Source organism: Siniperca chuatsi, linkage group LG12 (assembly GCF_020085105.1).
Source record: "Siniperca chuatsi isolate FFG_IHB_CAS linkage group LG12, ASM2008510v1, whole genome shotgun sequence".
NCBI classification, from domain to species: domain Eukaryota; kingdom Metazoa; phylum Chordata; class Actinopteri; order Centrarchiformes; family Sinipercidae; genus Siniperca; species Siniperca chuatsi.
The window spans coordinates 9093067-9113984 of record NC_058053.1 but is presented as its reverse complement, the minus strand read 5'-3'; the positions used below and the strand labels follow the sequence as shown (position 1 = coordinate 9113984).

Sequence of the window (20918 nt, the reverse complement as noted above, 5' to 3'; positions counted from 1 at the left end):
ACATGCATGTCTTTGGACGGTGGGAGGAAGCCGGAGAACCCGGAGAGAACCCACGGTAACACGGGGAGGACATGCAGACTCCACCCAGAGAGATTGTGTGATGTTGGTCCGGTCCGGGAATCGAACCCACGAACCCACGATCTCCTTATTGGGAGGCAGGAGCTGTAGCCGCTCTGCCACCGTGCACCCCAGGTTGAATATCCTATAAACAATTTGATTCTAGTAAAACTCAAATGTAGATCTTTAAAATCTCCTGTTTTTGAAGCATTTAAAAACAAATTGGTCTGCTTTTTAAAATCCTTAAGACATTAATAGTAAAAATTAATTTAAGTTATTTGCGTTTATCAGTGTACTATAGTAGTACCTGTTTGAACAACTTTTGCATTCAACAAAGTGAGACAAAAAACGTACAAACAAAAAAGCCATCGTCTACCTTGAAATGAAAAGCCCTGTGCATGCAGTGGGTCTCAAAAATTGGGAGGTGCACCACCACAGGCTACGACAATTTGCAGTGCGTACAATGCAAGAGGCACGATGATGTCATATTTGGAGCGTGCACCCTCGCCCCGGGGACACTGCGTCGAGCATTAACAACGCTTTACAGTGAGGTATGCACAGTCCTCAATTATGTCCTTAATGGGCACATACACAGTCCAGCCATATACTAGGTTTCAGACATTGACTGTATATAAAGATGGACAACGCGTTTCCACTTCCTCCCACGGTACAAAAATTAAGCCAAACTATCCCAGATAAGGGAGCTGCCATCTTGCACTGGTGACATCATTTGGAGCCAGAGTCTGCGCAGCAGTGATCGGGGTCGGACCCGCGGTATCAAGGTCCCGCCCATACACCCGGCCGACTCAGGCCGTCGCCATCTTGGCAGTGCCTGACTCTGGCTAATCCAAAAATTGGCAAAGAGGTGGAGCTGAGGTGGGCCAAATGAGGTCTGGTTGATGAAACCACCTAGCGGTTAGCCACCTGAGAGGGCACCCACCTGTCACTCAAAGCAACCACGTCCATAATTATGCATAACTTTAAGAAAAATTCACCCCCCTGACAGTTGCAATGAAGGGGGAAATTAGCTATAGAGACCAAAACAGTTTTTTGTACCAGGCTGTAAACATGTTTATTTCTGCTGCAAAGTTGGGCATTTTAACATAGGGGCTGACTCTCTTTTTGAGCCAGCTTCAAGTGGCCATTCGAGGAACTGCAGTTTTTGGCACATCCGTGTTAGCTTAATTTTTCATCCCCATAAGTTGCCCTTGCGTGAAAACCCCTTTTTATAGCATCAAATAACTAATTTAAACCAAACTTGATCATACACCAGTGTGATAAGAACTATCTAAAATGACAGAAACCATCTTTGGGATAAATTTATTTGACGTGTACTTTGATTTTTTAATTTGGCCCATGTCCCAGCCGCTAACATCGAGGGGGGCGGGGTTTATTACCTACTGCAGCGAACCACCGGGGGGCGATCAAGATGTTTTGGTTTCTCTATGTCCCTACACGTCATGTCATCCATCTTTATATACATTCTATAGTTTCGACTAGGGCTGAACAATTAATCGAAATATTATCGAAATTGCAATATGGTCAAGTGTAGGGCGGTACAATTATCGCAATATATTTGAAATCGCAATATCACCAATTGCACTATCCAAATCGCAGAAGCTGCAACACATAAAATGTTTGACAAAACAGCATTATAACAAAGTAGTGTACTGCTGCAGAGATGCTCTGGCCTACAAATCTTGTAATTTAGATATAAGAAAACATGTTTGTTTGATACACACCCCAACAAATGTTACATCATCATGATTTAATATTTTTATTAATATTCATATTTTTAAGTGAAAATAAAAACTGTGATGCAAAAATAATATAGTACAGTAATATCTGTCAAAATAATTGCAACATGATTTTTTTTACCATATCATGCAGCCTGAGCCATGTGCAATATCCAGAAAGTGAAAATGAAATGCAAAAATGACCATTCCCACTAAAATCGTGACTCATATCGCAATATCTGTCAAAATATTCGCAATCTGATTGTTTCAACCTAGTCTTGTTTTGTACTAAATGGTATTTTTCAGTCACCTCCGGTGCAGCTGTCCCTGTTAAAGCCTTTATGGTATTCCCTATATGACATTAAGTCACAGCTATAATCCAAATATAAACCAAATTTTGGTAGTTGTGTGATTCCAACATATTACTGGAACGTGCTTTTACTCACAAATTGATTGTCAAGTTATTTACACACAGACTTTAGAACAGTGTCTTAATCTTCCTTATTAATGCTTTCTAATGCTATTTAATGTTTGTGTACTTTAGCAATATTCAGAAACACAGCGGATGTTTTTCAAGTCAAACTTTTCACTTATTTTGTGAGTAACCCTGTAACCCACTGTATGTGTTTAAAAAAATACTCACATGCCTTTAAGGATTTAGGTTTGGCTTAAGTAGGCTGTGTAGTATTTTATCATTGGATTGATTTTTCTTGAGGGATTTTTTCTGCCACCTTTGGCCCTCCCACTGAAGCTGCGGCTGCAGTGGGAGGGTTTTATTCCAGCCTGCAGATCTCTCCAGAGGCACTCACTTCTACACGACATGTAAGTGAAAAATGTCGCGCTTTGTCTCGATCTGTTTGCAGCTGAAACACCACATGCACAGTGAATACAGTATAAAACAGCCGCCGTGACATTCACTGAGCGAGCAACAACTTGTTTGCACTTCCATCCGCTGCAAACGTGTCTAGGCAGGCTATGCGACAGTCCCTGTAACGTTATTCTTTATGGGTCTGTTTCCGCTGCTCTTGGAAACATCTGTAAAAACACGGGTCACGATTGTAAATATATGATATGCAGCTGCTGGACATATGCTCATGTACAGCGCTCCTATAGCTAAGAAAAATAGCAATCCGTCAGAGTGAAGTTCGCTTCATATTGGATGTTGGGCTTGGCGGATATTCGTAAATCACTTTCCAGCAACAGGTTCAAACCATAGACTGTGTATAAAGTAGGCCTACTGATGACTGAAACATGAAAACCAATTAGCAAACACGGATGCCTGTTTTGAGAGAGTATTTTTGTAAATTAAGTGAGTGTAGTATGTACAATATGCGAACAGAACATTGTAAAGTTACAACCTATTATAAACTGACTCGAATATAAACAGTTATTCTACAGTAAATCTTAGAAAGACAAATGTGACAGCCAAACTCTAACTCCCTATACAGATGTCATGGTGCCACCCACACTGTTTGACTGAGAGGTGATGAGTAGAAGTGGTCAGCAACTGCAACTGTGTTTGAGCTCAAATAAAATAAAAATTGGAAAAGATAAAAATGAAACACACACATTTTGCAGATTATCTCTCTAACCTCCTTAGCTGTTGATGGAAATTGTTTCTGTTTTTTTTGCCAGATTCTTTGCCATGGCATCTCCACTTAAGAGTCTGGTTAATGATGATAACAGGTACCAGAGATCCTTCCAGCTTTTTCTGGAACGCTCCTCTGAGCATCAGTGTATGCAGGACTTCATCCACAATGTGCTGCCAGATATACTGGCCAGGTAATGTGCCACACGCTCACTCTTTATGAGTAAAGCCACATGACCACACCGCTGACAATAGAATAGAATGCATCAGGGTACAGTTGAATCTGTCAGAGCAACAATAGTTAATAGCTTTTAAAGTGATATACTGTACAGTTGTGTTATACTGGAGTTCCCCCAACATTTGTAAACAGAAGTTTAGTGAACTGGTTGACCAGTACAGCCAGTACAGAGAAAATACGGGGGCTAAAGTGAAATGAATGAAGAGTACCCTAGACCTAGCGTGGAAGTTCATCACAGATTAACTCCTGGAATGTGATTAACATGACAGATAGAGAGAGAGAGTATCTAAAGGAGGAACACTAAGGAGGATCATCCTCATACTCCAACTCTTATTATTTCAGAGCAGAACTCTATGAAACTTGTACATGCATTTTTATAACAGTGTTATCCAAAGGTTGAAAGTTTGTGCCTCATTAACCATTAGCTGGAAAGCATGTATCTTTCAAAAACATGCAATCTTCAAAGAGAAAGGTCCATAACCCAAATTCAAATGAAGGGCACATTTATTACAATGCTTAGTCTAAACAAATGCAGTTTGTTACTGATATGCCCACAAAACCAAATAATTGACTACACAAATGTTTGCAGATGTGAATGAATGACAGTGAGTGAGTGTATATGGAAATGTCTCTTGTATTCTTTCCATGTTGATATAAGCTTGAGCTGTCTGCCAACTCTCTGCTCCGTGTGACTAAGAAGCAGATCAGAGAGGAATCTGGAAACATATGACTCACAAGTAAATTAAAAAGTGTAATAGTGTTATTAAAAATCCCATGGTGAGTGACAGAACACATCGTAGCAGCAATCAAAGGCTCTGTATTGCAGATGCTTCAGACGCTAGATCAGATACCCAAGTGTCAGGCAGAATTGACAGTTACAAGCCAGAAAATGTGACCCACATTTGGCAGGTTGGAGGATGTAAATTTCCAGACTTGACTGTTCTAAAGACTCAAAGCAGTTTTTCTGTTCTCCCCTCAGCATTGGAGATGGAAAGTCCCATCTAAATGTCATTGGAGTTGGAAGTGGAGCTGGTAAGAACACACGCTACAGGACACTTTCACTGCTGAACTTATGTTGTGTTCTATGTGACAGTAAAAAGCTGAGCGGCCTCTGCGGCAGACAGCGAAGGTGAGAAGGCGTCGTTTGATCAGCCTGCTGTAACTGCTCCTATTGCTCTTCTGTCATTTATGGCTGCAGCAGTACAAACTTTTACCCTTATTGTCCCTGTCCAGGGTTTGTATTTGTCCAGTTGTCAGATTAATCTTTAACCTTAGTCGCAGACAAAGTGACCTCGCCAGTCTGTGGTTTTACTGCATGTTGTTTCCAGCGCTCATAGCACAGCAAGGTTAATTTGTTTCAGAGCAAACCCCCTACTTGCCCATGAGTGCTATTACCCTTCACTTATGTCAAAGCCAATCCTTTTAATTTACCTGGGCTGTCATGTCAGTATCATAATGGAGCAATGGTAGAGATTCTCTAATGGACTGTAAAATCTGTTAGAATGACTACAAACTCCCCCGCAAGGTATTACTCATCCAGCTTAGTTTAGGTTATAGTTAGCTAGTTGGCCTCCCCTGCCTTGCACCGCTCTTGGCTAGTAGAAAGAAATCATTATACACCTTTGCTTTGTACCATTACATAATTTATTGTTGGCTAAAATCAACACCGTTTGTCTTAATACATAAGTTAGTACCATGGATCACATTAGCTGGGGAAGTAATTTGGCAAGCTAGCCAAATAACATATCCACTCAGATAGTATTTTGCTAGCGATAACGTAAGCAAGCTAAGGTTAGCCAGCCAGCTACAACCGAGCCACGTTGCATGTATCCGGCCTCCCCGCAACACCAGCCGACAAAGTAACCCGCAAACGGGAAGCCAACCAATTTACAAATCAGATCAGCCCCTGGAATCTGGATGAACTGGTCGACGTTATCCACCCAAGACCACGTTTTGCTACGTTACCTAGCTAGCACTTCGTCCACGTTAGCAAGCAAGCTAATGTTACCCAGCTAAAACCATGGTATCACAGTATGTTTCACATGCTTTGCAGTAATGTTAGCTTTGACTTTGGACTTTGTGTTGGACTCTGGTGGGTGCCTGTCGTTTGTTAGCGGACTCCAATTCTCAGCCACATTCAGCAAGCGTTGTACGCTGTTGCTGCCGTAGGTGAGCTGAAGAGAAGGCACTCAGGAGCGCACTACCGTTCACAACCCGTTCACATTGGCAATAAAAAGCGATTAATACATATCAAAAACTACATATAGTACCTTTTTAAATTTACTCCTTTGTTCATGGCAACCTGTCAGCTTCAATAAGAACTAGAACAAAATCACACTGCCAGTGGCTAAATGATATTGAAAGGAATATAATAGTGATTTTCTCTGGTTTTGAGTCAAGGTTTTTTCTTGACTCAAGATTATTGCAACTTAAAATGTATCAAACTGACAAGTGCTATTAGCTATTGCCTGCTTAAATCTGCAGCATAATTTGAATTAGAGGATTGTGATGATATGCTGGTTGCCTAAATGCAATGTCTTTTTATTATTATTGAACAGTTTGGGTACTGTGGGACAAGTAGTTCAATAAAAATAGGCAGTTTTCAAAATAAAAACTGTATTGGTGCCTGTAGGTGAGATTGACCTGGAGATGCTCTCCGAGCTCCATCTGCAGCACCCAGGGGTGGCAGTGGATAATGAGGTGGTGGAGCCTAGCAGCCAGCAGCTACTTAACTATAGAGGTACAGTATTTATAGACACACACTTATCTTGCATACCACACATTTATACTGTATCTGTATATTCACCTGCCCCCCAAAATAAATCAATATTTAATTTAACAACAAATAAGGGATATACTTTCTTTTTATTGTATTTTTTAATGCAGAGAATACATTTTACATCTGCCCTTGGCTTTCACACTAATACATTATTATACAGTTATTCATGTAGCAGTAGGGGGATGGTCTTTTAACCACCAGTCCCAAATTCAAGCCCTCATGTCAGCAAGTATCCACCTTTCTGAAGTGTCTTTGAGTAAAACACTGAATCCCTACCAGCTCCAAGTCTGCTGCTCTGTGACGAGCAGTTTCACATACTTCTAGTACTGTTACCACCAATTATTCACATATACATATAATATATTCAAATACTATCATAATGAAAATTATCCTGAGGTTCCTCATTTTTATCTTTTGTGTCCATCTCTGCTTTGGTTGCTCATTATGTCCTCACACCACCCTACTTTTCTTGGGTTTTCTGTTGCTGCAGTGTGAGTTTCTGTAGGTGGCTCTCTCAGCTCAGTATCTGTTGACTGAATATATAATTATTATTAAACATAATTAAATAACATTATTATATATTATTTTATCCTTACTCTTCTTTCTTGTGTAAATGTTGTGTAACACCATTTAGCTTCCATTTTGTCCAGAATTCTGTTGAAAAATACTAATAAATATACAAATGTGATGTTTTATTATTTTACAACATTGAATCAAAGTAGGTTTAATGTTCTTAATGCTCTTTTTGACACTAATCAACAGACAAAAACCTAATAACCAAATAGAAAATAGAAAAAATGTGGGTGCATAAGTATTCACCCCCCCCATGTCAGTATTTAGTAGATGCACCTTTGGCAGCAAATATAGCCTTGATTCTATGTGGATAGATCTCCAACGGCTTCGTACATCTGGACTCTGGACAATTTATTTAATTTACAGTTAAAGAAATTAATATAGGTTTTTATTTCAAAAAGGATGTTTTTCAAAGGACTACTTGTATTTATTTCATAATGCCACATTTGTTTCTTTTATGGAACTTTTATTTTATAATGCCACATTTATTTCCATCTGTTATAATCAAATGAAGGGTGCGTGGTTATCTCACAGAGCTGCAAGACCGGACACAGAGAAGAATGAGGCCAGTTTATAGTTTGACGACACGACAGGGAATACAGTACCGAGGTGGTTTTCTTGCCGGATTTGGCTCCTGGCACCCTGCTCTGCCTCAACTCTCTGTGATTTATGGAGTTTCCTGATGTAAAGATAGCTTAGACATATCATTCACACAAAGCAACATGGAGTAACAATACAGATTCAGATTTTTGACAATGTAACATTATTGTGTAAATTCAGTGATGCATCAGTTACACTCCATAACACTGTTTTGTGTCTGTTGATGCAGTTATGGTGTCCAGGAAACCAGATTTAGATTACATCAAATTTACCTGGAACAAGATGACTGCCTCTGAGTTTGAGGAGCAGTGGAAAGTGAAAAAGACGACTAAGAAGGCTGACTTCATTCACATGATACAGGTTGGTGTTGCCAATGTAGTGCTTCTGGCCCCTATTTTTGACGCATCTAGGTCATATTTATTTGGCCGCGCTCCACAGCAATTAATCTTATAATATCTGTCTAGCATAGCGTTATAATTAGGTGCTCGATGAATCCAGTTACCAGCTCATTATCTATGGTGAAATTGACAGATGCTGTACTATGTGAAGGATCCTGGAGCTACCATCAGCTTCTTCCAGAGTCTCCTCGACAAGAATGGGAAGCTTCTTATCATTCTGGTCTCTGGTAAGTGGATGGATCTAATCTTAATTATCAAGACATTTTATCTTTTTCTTCACTCTGATTTGTTGGGGTTAGTTATGCTATATACAGTCAGTATAAATATTATACATACAGTGCACATAGGGATGAAAACACAATGTATCAGTAAAAAATATTATTACTGTGGTTATCAGAGTTGGTGAAAACAAACTCAAGAGAAAACCCCTTCAGACATTCTGGTATATACTGTACAGATTTATCATGGAGTAGGTAGGAAAAGCAGTTCCGCTGCTTTTTAAACTGATTTCTGTTTTTACTAAGTTCAGTAAGAAGTTCCACATTTATTGCCGTGAAAAATAATGAAACTGCAAACAACACATAAGTCACACAATTATGTTATCATATTCTAATATTATGAATGAAAAAATAATTTTATTTCAGTAATTACCAAAATATCCCTTCTGTTGATGTGGCTTTGCGGCATGGCTGTAGGGAATATGGAAGTTTTTATTGGACTTTATTATTTGTAACCCACAAAAGACAATCCACAAATGTGTACCATAATACACAAATATTTCACTATCCACAAACATGTATTTTTTAATTTTTGTTGTGTAAAGTCATAAATTCACAAAAATACGGAACAATTTTCAAATACGCATAACTTACTCTAATTTCACATAAAAATGTTATAGATTTTACAAATGTAAATAGTTTCAGCCCAAAAAATAAATGTAAAGTTATATATATGTATTCGTGGATCCATTTTTACAAGTTAAACGGGTTTTGCACCTTTGTAGATGGCTTCCTGTCAGCTTGCGGGCCACGTGACATTTGTGACATACCTCCTATTTAATTGTGGAATTTTGTCCATTTCGTACCACAGCAGAACTGTGAAAAGGAATCTGTAAATTAAGGTGCGGTTACTAGATACACCAGCAGGTGTAGATTCCCTCACACAAGCTGACAGTACTACAGTCTGTAAGCTGCTGGAAGAAGGCTGAACAAGAGTCATCGTACAACACGAGAAAACAAGCTGGCTTCTACCAGGAGGTGAAAGACAAAGTGGAGCATCTTTATTTAACCCAAAGGTCGTGATTCAGGATCGGGTTCATCATTGTCATCTCCAGGTGAGTGCGCTGTGCTTGCTAACTTACTAGCATTACCTACAGTTTTCTAACGTTAGTGTTAGCTAGCTGTGGCAGTGGTGTACAAGCTAGCTCATGGTAGATCATTTAGTTCAGGGTCCTGTTTCAGAAAGGGAGGGAAACTCTGGGTTTTCATTTGCAGAAAGAGAGGTAACTTAAACTCTGGATCAGTTACCATGGTAACTGACTCATTGACCCTAGCCTGCTCGCTGGCAGGTTCACAGTTTCTCTGTGTCTCCTCCCTCTTACAGAGCTCCTCATTCATTCATACTGTCAGAATCTAAATCCTGGTTGGATATTCGTTTGTTACTCAGGACTATCTGAATTTACCACTTTTATGCGCTGCCAGTCAGTTCTTTCAATAGCGGTTTTTGCCCTCACATTCACACAGCATCAAGTCAGCTCAGAATAAAACCTCTGCATGTCCTTCTGTTTTTATGACACTGTGACTCTGTGCACACAAGACATCTGTCAGTTTGTTAGAGCAGTTTCACTAAAATGTTTATTGCACATAGCAGTAATTTAAAAGTGAAATGCTTTGTAAGCTATGATGTCTGTGGTGTGTTTCTACTGCATGATTATGGGAATGATGTGACTTGTGGATGTTCTCCGAGATATCACTGACCCTTTCATCCCTTTCTTTCTCTCCGTCTTCTCACCAGCACCTTGGCCTCATCTCTCCTGTCCTGGTACTTTCACTGGACTCCAAGCCACCATCATCACTGCATTCTACTGCTGCTGGACGACGCTGGACTCCTTTTTTTCATCTCCATCTAAACTTTTCTGTACAAGTATATAGTTTACTTTTGAATAGTTTATCACAGTGTTCTTGTTTTACATATATATTTAAATAAATACAAGCCTACTTTTGAGAATTGTGTCTTGTAGTAAAGCTTCACATTTGTTGGTTTTAGTGAAATGTTTCAACATCTATTTAATGGATTGTCATAAAATTGGTTCACTCATTCATGTTCCCCTCAGGATGAATTGTAATCACTTTGATAATTTCTTAACTTTTCAAGGCAAAATTTCAGTGTGTCAAGGACTTTGGTTTATCACCAAATACCTGCAAAACTAATGACTATCACACAGATGGGAAATCTGTCTCAGCTGTACTTATGTGTTTAGTGCTAATTAGCAAATGTTAGCATGCTAACATGCCAAACGATGGTCTGGGACCAGGGACTGGAGCACACTGATATGCAGCCTTTAATAGTGCAACCAGATCCGTTGTTTTGGGCAAACACAAGCTAGAATAGATGTACAATTGTCATTGTATAACTGGTTGAACAGGATTTCAAATTTATTGGGTAATGGATCCAGGGGTGGGAGGTACCATAGCTAATGTCCAAGTGCCACGTCTCATTCATTATACATATTCAAATCTGAAACAAAACAACACTGATATATCTTATATATTATAATTTTTTTATATAAATATTATATATAAAGGTAAAATAAAATAAAAACAAGTACTGCATCCATCAAGTGTAATCAATTAGAGGAAACATGACAAATGTAGTTCTTAATTTCAGCCAAAAGGCTCAACTGTATGAATCCAATATGCCTCTCTGCAGAGTGAGTTGATAATGTCACCACCTCTGGGAGAGGGTGAACATTTTTCTAATCCCCAGAAATGTAATGATGCTGCAGAGTCATGGTTAGCATGCGCATAATGTTGAGCAATGAGCAATAGCATTATCCATGTTTTGTGTGCGTTTTTTGTAGTTTTGTGTTCAGATATGCACATTTTTAAAGCTCTTATAGTTTGTCCAACAAAAACCAGATCCAGGGTGTAAAATTAACTTTTTTGTCCACCGTTTTTTCCCAAAACGAAAGAAGGGGGTTGCTGAGAAGTTGTGGGCCAAAAGTCAGTTCCAAGTAGAATAGCATAAGCTATTTGGCACTGAGGCATTGTTTTTGTAGCCTAGCATAGTTCCCTAATGCTGCAACTTTGGTTGGCTAAGCAGTGAGTGACCTAGGTCCGTATAATATCATAATCAGTGGTGGAAGAAGTATTCAGATTCTGTACTCAAGTAAAAATACTAATACCACTGTGAATAAAAGTATGTAAGAATTATCACCAAAATGTGTCGAAAGTATCAAAAGTAAAATTACTCATTATGCAGAAAAATGGTCCCTGTCAGTGTTTTACTATTATATCTGATGTTTCTGGATTAATATTACTGCTGCATTAATATGTATGTTGCATTTTACTGCTGAGATAATTTTAACTACTTTATATACTGTTGGGTAATTCATTCTACAGCAATGCAGCATATTCTATAAGATCATCATATGTTTGTAGCGTCGCTGTCCTGTGACAACCACGAATCTCTAAAAAGTCTCAACATGAGCTCAGAAAAACAGCTCTGTTTTCAGCTTTCTGACGATGCATTTTCAAGCTGATCCATGGGGGGGAGGGGGTGTTAAATAGTTTTTCTCAACCCATAAAGGAACACATCGATCAGTTTATCACAAACATTCAAATTCAAAATTTGGAGATAGGTGGTTTTCACTGGACAGGAAGGGTATCAAAAATTGTAATCTGAAAAATAACTAGTAACTAAAGCTGTCAGATAAATATTGTGGAGTAAAAATTACAAAATTTTCCTCTGAGATGTAGTGGAGTAAGAAAAACAGCATAAAATGGAAATACTCAAGTAAGGTACAAGTACCTTGAATTTGTTTTTAAGTAACAGTACTTAAGTAAATGTACATATTTACATTCCACCACTCATCATAATACTATTAAAATTAGTCATCATCAATATTTGGATACTTGAACTCTGTATGAACTGAGATGAAATGTATGAAATGAGATGGAAAGTGCTCCATGCGTTAATTGAATAAACAACTATTTGGTCATTACCAGTATGGTCTTGTTTAAATTGTACAGCTTTTTGCACATCTTTGTCAGGGAATATTAACAGTTCTCGATCTGAATTTCTATGAATGAATTTCTGTTAATACCCCACCCAGTTAATTAGAATCATCTCTCTCTCTGGTGAGTGAAGCCACAGGGCCACAGACCAGACCACAGGGACATTTCAGATTGTAGGCATCATGTGTGCTGCTGAAAGATTTTATGGTGGCACTTGATTTAGCTGGACACTGTTGGAAGATGCACAGAGAACCTTTTTTATTTCAACATTATACCTGCTTAGCATCTGCATATTAGCATTGTCCTTGTGTGAATGTTAGCATCCTGATGTTAGCATTTAGCTCAAAGCACCGCTGTGCCTAAGTACAGCCTCACAGAGCCGCTAGCATGGCTATAGACTCTTAGACTTGTTTTCATGTCATCTATTCCAGGTGAGAGTGGTTGGGGAAAGCTGTGGCGGACCTACAGGAACCAGCTCTGTAACACAGAAATAAGTCAGTGTGTGACCACTGGAGACATCAAAACCATCCTGGACTCCAAGGGAGTGAGCTTCCAGAGCTACGAGCTGCCATCTCAAATGGATATCACCGAGTGTTTCACTGAGGGGGATGAGAAGGGAGAGCTGCTGCTTGATTTTCTCACTGAGGTGCTGGACTTCAGTAAAACAGCATCACCTGAGCTGAGAGCTGGTGTCTTGGAGTTACTTCGGCACCCAGACTGTAGTGTGGAGTCCAATGGCAAAGTTATCTTTAACAACAACCTTGGGGTGATAGTCATAGATCAGCTCACTTAAACCCTGTTTTACATGATCTGTTCTGTACAAACCTGCTTCCACACCACCTGAACCTGATCTCCGGGTGTCTATTTTGATTACATTACAAGTTTTCTAACAGTTATTTTGTGTTGACTCCAGTATTATTTATTAATTCTATATAATCTTCTATGCTTGTGCCAAATTAAAATGGCTTGATTGTTTTCTTTTCTAAACACATTTTGTTTCATTGTCATAACCCACCCCCATTTTTTTTTACAAAATGTAAGGATCAGAGTTTTAATCAGCTTCAGATTCTACTATAATAAAATTTTTAAGGGCTACAGCTAATAGGCTGTGCTACCAGCCTCATTACACTGCTGCTCTCATTGGATCATATTACTTTGGAAATATAAAAATAAATGGAAAGTTGATCATTACATTTTCCATGGAGATTGAGCTGTTAATTTTAGAAAAGGTGAACACTCCTGTGGGAGTGTCTGGATTTTGTGTCTTTGCTTTTGAATGTTATATGTTGAAATGACTGCAGATTATATTTACAATCAATTGAGAGAACTTGACTAGACAAATTAAAAACCGGGACCTGTTTATACTACTGTCTATTTTGCATAGTAGCTGTTGTGGAATTAACATTTGAAGAAGAAAAAAACATTTTTATTTCAAGTATATTAAGTATTTCAACTAGTCCCATTTCCACATTTATCATTGTCAGATTTTAAAACACACACTAATTACTGTTATAAAACCTATACAAACCATTTTTTCTGGTTTCATGTCAGTCAAGGATTTTAACATAACAGGCATTATAATATGGTGGTAAAATGTACTGGCCTAATTGACTGGAAGATCAAGCTATGTTACTAACTACACAATGGAGTTTATGTAATTGAAATTTTCTTTATTATTTATTATTATTATTGATCTTTTCCAGGTCAATGACTTCTACCTACATTTCACTGATTTGGGGGCTCTTGTAAGGCTTATAGATGCAAAAGTAAACATATCTACCAACCAAACAAGAGAACAGTAGGATTTTTATACTAACTGTGATAACTCTACACAACCTAAATGTAATTATAAGCTGAAAAAACATGTCTCTTCAGCTTTACAATGTGTACCAGTGGTACATACATACTGATACATATGGTTAGATAAACACAGGCTCAATGGCAGCTGCTGGTCTCACTATTTGTCTTCAGCCAAAATAATTATCACTGATATATGAAGTATTGGCACCATCTTGAGGGCAGCATCAGTAACCGTCTGTAAAATACAAGGATGGGCAGATAAATGCACAGAGTACGGACCAATAAAATAACTTAAGTAGATCACTGACCACCTCCCCAACCTAAGATACGAAGAAATAGCTGACACACAAACACACACACAAAAGAATATTAGACAGCAAACACTGGAATTACATGTAATATTGCTGTAAAAAATATCACAATTAAAATAAACAAATATATGAAAGCTAAATAATTTGGGAAAATTTTAAACTACAAACATTTTTCTGTCTTTGACCTGAAATGACTGGACTCTGCCTACACACAGAAATCAAACTGGAGCACACAGACAGAGGTACCTGAAATAAAATGGGATTAACTGGCTGCAGCTAAACCTATTTGTTTGGTTGTTGGTTTTTCTTTTTTGTTATGTTTATTTAGATTTTTGTTAAGGTTGCTTTTGACTGCACCACATTCACAACAACCTTGAAATTTGTCATTGTCCCCTTACACATGAACATGTTAGCAATCTAGCAAGGTATTGTATTATCATCTTTATCTAATCTGTATATCCATCAAAAAAAAAAAAATTGTGATCTGACATGACTTCAATTCCACAAATATTTTAACTGCTCTTGTAGCCTAAAGGAAAAAGCTTCTAAGTGTAAAGACATGGTCTTCCAAAGCCACTAACCAGCTGTAAGGGTGGGTATCCTTAGAATTATATCTTTATTTTATCCATACTCTTATCGGCCCAGTTCTTTATCAGTACTGTTACTGTTCTTTTTCATTACTAAAGAATTTGTTTTTTTAAATTTATGATAAAAAAAAGAATAAATTCAGAACAGGATTAGAATTGATTTATATTTTAAATATAACTAAATATTGTTTCTAGAGCAGCAACAGTAAAGTTCACAACCGCAGTTCACAACTTTATTTGAAGGGCGGGGGGGCATAAGACTGACATGACACCATCATAACCATGACATGACATCTGTCATGAACATGGAATCTTTATGAAGGTTTATGACTGTTGTCATTAAGTGTCATTCGGTCAAAGTTGACATTGTTTGAAATGTCTTTGTTATGACAACTTGACATTAACCAAGACAAAAAATGACATTAACCAAGACAAAAAATGTCTTTGTTATGACAACTTGACATTAACCAAAAAAACATAAACATGCCATAGCAGGCTTAATTATCAAACTTAAAGAAACTATAGATATTTTAGCTTTATGTGTTAACATTACATTATACTGTCATGTGTGCTTGGTTTTGATGACTATCATGAGACCATTATAATTGTGTCATGAATAATTCCTTTGACCTCAAGTAAAGTGGAACCATTTGGACTTGTCATAAAGATGTCATTAAATGTTATAAGGCCAGTCTGACGACAGATTACAGTACCAAGGTGATTTACGGAGTTTCCTGATGGACACAGCATTACTTTTTGCTAAAGTAAGTTGAGCTAACCTGACCATTTTGGTGGTGGTTGAGGTGAGTTTCCCCCCTTCACTGTGAAGCACTTTGGGTATCAAGATAACGTGCTAACGTTATATAAATGTAACTAATCCATTATTATTATTATTAGAACCGTTAACTGCTGCTAATTGTAACTGTTAGCTGCCGTTAGCTAGTTAGTTCTGCCATGCAGTTCAGCTGTCCTATTAGCTGACTCAGCCCCGGGTTGCCAGGAGCCAAACCCGGCAAGAAAACTCCCTTGGTAGGCCTACTGTATTCCACGTCAAACTGGCCACCATCGGTCTGTGTTCGTCCAGGTCATAGACTAGTCCCAGTCCGGCCATGTCAACAGGAAGCTAGACGCTGACACTAGCTGCATGGTTAAAACTGTTGAAAATAAAGGTGTAGGTGTGTTTTTACATTGATTTTTTTTGTAAGTTATGTAACTGTTTGAAAATGGCAAACGACTGAATATATTGAACAATCATAAAATGAAAGCTTAGATATGTTAACCATAGACTTTTATATCAGGCCATTACATGTAATTACTTATTTAGTAATAGTATATTACATACATACATATTATATTATGGTAATTACTTGTAATTACTTTTCTATGTTTTACAAATAGAAGTATACTCTGACAGGGAGATCACGTAGATATACAGCATACCACCACTTTTTTGGAAGTTGATTACTGATATTTAACATCCACAGTAAATTTATAGGATAAACTCATAAAATTCTAGGGCATATAGACGGCAAAAAAATCAGTAATTTTACGGTAACTTATTGTAGAATAACATTTTATTTTACTGTAATTTAACGGTAACTGTCTGGCAACTTTGCTGCCAGACTTTTACAGTTTTTTTGTACGATTTTTCTTTTTATAGTGGCTTGTTTCTGCTGACCCAGAGTGGCCAAAAATGTCTGTTATATGAAGTTTTATAGCTAGATTCGGGAACAAAGACCATGCCTTGAACACATCCCATTTCCGTGCACAAGTATTTGAGCACACCCTATCCGTTCACTTCCCTTCTGACTCAGTTTTCACATCCCCCCCCCCAAACCCTTCTTATTTCCTTCTCTTTTGTTTGAATACAGGAACCACCGAGGGCTCTATCCGAAACAGAGCACATGAAGAGACGGCTACCCCACTCAGAGTCTTGACTCCCCTGGTTCCCTCCTGTCTTCCTGCCACCAGCTGGCTCTGGTCTATCATCGTACTCCTCCAACCATCCGTCCATGTCCACGATTTTTCCCCTCATCTGTTCACCACTCACCCTTCCTCCCCTAATCCCTTCTTCCCTCTACCTTCATCCCTTACCCTTCTTCCCCTCATCTCTTTATCCCTCGACCCTCGACCCTCACCCCCCATTCCTTCATTCCCCATCCCTCCCTCCGGACCCTCAATCCATCCCTCCTACATCATCTTGGCTGTCCTCCATCCGTAATTCACAATAAACTATTCTAAATCCATATCTATATTGGCGTGGTCTTTTGTTAGTGAATGCTGGTTTAAACTTGGTGTCTGGTACAGTTAAACTGCTTTCAGGTGTCTGTACCAATTATGCTTGGTCAAAGTTTCCTCAGTTAAAAATGACCATCACTCTCTACTTCCCTTAGCAGTTAACACTAGCTGGTAGCTCTGTTTTGAGCTGTCACATTCCCACTCCGTGGGACTCTAAACAGGGCTACTAGCTAGGTAGCAGTTAGCCTCAGTTTGTGCCTCTTATGTAAAAAAAACAAAAAAAACACTTTTACATTGTGACAAAACAAATCTGATGATCTTTTTGAAGGCTTATTTGAAACCATACCAATCCTCCCACTCAAATACAGAGTGGTAGAGTGCCAGACTATAGATTATTTTCCAAAACTTGGGAGCACCTTTGGTTGTCTGGCCAAAACTAAAATGTGTTACAGTGCATAGGCAAGTAATTAATTTAGAATTTAATTTAGTAATTATGTAATCCTAAGGAGACTGCTGCTAATTTCTTTTTGACAAATATCATGCTTATGGATGTTCAATGTCATTAGAAACAGCTAGATTAGTCATAAAAAGAACAGACTTTTTAAACTTTTCCATGATGCCGTTCACCACAAAGCCAGCAGATGGTACTACATGTCTGAGAATACAAGTGATCCCGTATCTGCGCTCTCTTGCTGTAACTCCAGTAGATGGCACACTTGACCTTACATTTAGAAATGGCATTACAGCCAAGAGTGAGAACAACCAACTTTTATTAAACATAACCAAAAATGGTATGCTTAATGTGTGGAAAACAATTCCTTTGGAGCCATTTGTTATTTGACTCCCACTTCCCACTCAGCAGACTAACACAGAGACATTTCTAACAGTAGCACAAACACACAGTGTCTGCTGTGGCTGCACGCACAGAAAATCATGTCAAACCGCCGAGGTCTCATCTCAAGCTATCCAGCAAATGTATTCTGGCTGCTCATTTACCTCATTAGCTTTAATAGATCAGTAATTGAAATTCATCAGAAATTCTTGTCAGTGCACTCCCCCCTGATGTCAGTGGGCTTTCAGCACCTGCTCAGGCTCCATTACCGGGGGTCCTCGCTGGGCCCTCTCATACCACAGAGTGACAGAGCATTAGTCACTGAGATAATCAACCTCAAGACACTGTTTGCCGCTAATGCTCTTCAAGAACTATTTACTTCACATGCCATTGGTGTCTTATCATAGAAGAAGTTTTCTGCTAGAAAAATATGATGAAATGTTCACAGATTACCTTGTTTTCGAGGTGATTCATTATACTTAGAAGTGCTGAACAGCTGGATATTGTTATATTGTTAGCTGTGTATTATATTTATTTACTGTCTGCCGCCTGCTTTTTAGCTGATGGCATAATGACAAGCCATGTATCTCCAGATTGGCTGATGTACATTAACGTTTCCCTATGAACCTCATCGGCTTTGTATTGTGCATGCGATGCTGTGAAAACAGTGGTCTGAGCATGAAATACTGAGTCCATAAATACTTAACCACTGTGTGCAGGTCAGATATTGCAGCTGTGCAAAAATGTTGACAAGGTTGTGAGAAGCATGCAGGTGAAAGCCTTCTTCACAAAAGAAAGCAACTTTCTACAGTCCATCTCGCGAGCTATCAGAGCTGAACCTCCAGCCTCTGGCTCTAAGGTGCTCATCAGTGTACCTTCACTCATCTTTAGTATAATAAGGAAACAGACCATGTGTTCAAAGAGTGAATATCATTAGTATTATTTTGTCTTGACTTGAGTACACCTCAGTTATTTATTTTATTTTCTAATGTATGTATGCATGTGCGGTTTGCTCTGTGTTTGAATGCCAAAATAGCAAGCTTGGTTTTCCAAGAGCAGCAGACTACAAATGTCTTTGCAGCATGTCTACTTGTTGCCTTTCGGTGCTGAGGCTTAGTGCAAGGTTGACTGAATTCTCCTGGAATAAATGAAATAGATGAACAAGGTTTGGTATAAAAAGGACACAAAATTTGCCATTAAAAAATTTACATCTACATCATTTCAACACAAAACTGAAGTTTTTAAAAACTTGAACAAAGCATTGTTCTTTATAGCACTTAACACACACTTAGCACTTCTAACAACCCTAACACCATCTAATACCACCGGCTGCACCTAACAAAATCATTAAAAGTGTCAAAGGAAAAAATCTTGCCATCTTGTTGAAGGTAACTTCACAGCTCATGTTTTGACACTGAACAGATGTTGATACTGCAGGATTTACCGAGTGTGGATTTCCTTTCAAGAAATAACAACATGAAAGTTGAAATGACATCTTTTATTTTACACTTCATCATTTGTGAAATCACTTCCCAATAATATTTTATTTCCAAATCTTATTAAATGACACCCATAATGTCAAATTATGAGAATACACAGGGGTTAGATCCCACTTATTTTTAAAGACAAAACAATGATGGCATTTCCCACTTATTTTTAAAGACAAAACAATGATGGCATTTCGGTAATTGTCTAAGCTGGATATTCACTGATTGGCCAAATTGACTCTTCAGATCTATCTGTATCTTCTTTAATACAGCTCCTCTCCTCTGGGCCCCTCTGTATGAAGAGCCAGTATCAGGCCAGAGGGGTCTTCTATCAGCCATCATGTCATTGTGCAGACCTCTCTGAGACTAAAGCAGGACATACGCTGGCCCTAAAATACATCTCACACACACTTTAATGGGCAGAAACTGCGGCCAGGCCTTGAAATATAGCTCTGACAACAGTCCTGTAAATGGCTGGCCTCTGTGGCGTATTTCATTCTGGAGAATTAGTCCTGTTTAGCAGCTGCAGTTATATAGCAGCTGTCCTCCACAGGTCTGAGTGCGGCAGAATATGGCTATTTGATAGATGATTCCTTGGATCCCCCCCCCTTTTAAAATTCCGTCTCACATTAATTAAATCACTTTAAAACAAGGTGGAAATTCCAGTTGCAGAATTCAGTCTTTTTCTGTCACTGAGGTTGAATTGTGCTGCAGAGAAGTGATCCTATAGCCTTGCAGGCTTAAATCAATCCAATGCGATTAACCACAAATCAGGAAAGATGCAATGGGGTGACTCTGCTTTAATCAAGTTTACCTTTGTCTGTCTCATTAATCTAGTGATTCGAGGCCTTATAGTCCGATTTTCAGGACTGTTCCTGTGGGTGTGAATATGGAGAATTGCCGCAGATAAGGGACGGCACCATATTTATTCTGCATGCCACATACTGAACCAGTAGTGTGAGAGATAAACCAGGCCAAAAATGCCACTAATTGACCCCTTCTGTTCATATCTTGATCAATTACAGATAACACAACACATTTAGTGAATTCATAAATTATATATTATAATTTAGGGATTTGTGTTTGTGCTGCAACTGTGAAACTCATGTCAAGAGGAAAAGTTCAAGTGAAAAATAGGCTACTTCAGAAGAATTTTATATGTGCCTGACAAAAAGTGATAACAATTTTTAGAAACTTGATATTGACTGTAAGCCATGCTCTTTTAAGCCCATATTTACTCTTTTGATAAAAGTGTCAGTGACTCTCACTGTCACTTGTTCACTTTGTCAACTGAGAGAGTTCCTGAGGGCGAGATCCTCTTTAATTACACTCAGTGACGTTTACCCTCACTAAACGCCCCAATTCCCCTCACATGTTGCAGTGTTTGGTGCTGTGCTTGTCATTTACTGTTGTGGGAAGAAAAAACAAGAAAGCCTTATGCGATGTAAGTTGTTTTGCT

General features: G+C 38.5%; 1 protein-coding gene across 1 annotated transcript; it reads left to right on the top strand.

The window, feature by feature from the left end:
• Positions 1-2516: 2516 nt before the first annotated feature.
• Positions 2517-13397, top strand: hnmt (histamine N-methyltransferase). Its single transcript, XM_044218067.1, has 7 exons — positions 2517-2615; positions 3429-3575; positions 4599-4651; positions 6252-6359; positions 7801-7931; positions 8103-8196; positions 12636-13397. The coding sequence occupies exons 2-7, from the start codon at positions 3439-3441 to the stop codon at positions 12995-12997; spliced, it is 885 nt and encodes a 294-aa protein (XP_044074002.1). The 5' UTR covers positions 2517-2615; positions 3429-3438; the 3' UTR covers positions 12998-13397.
• The last annotated feature ends 7521 nt before the right edge of the window (positions 13398-20918 follow it).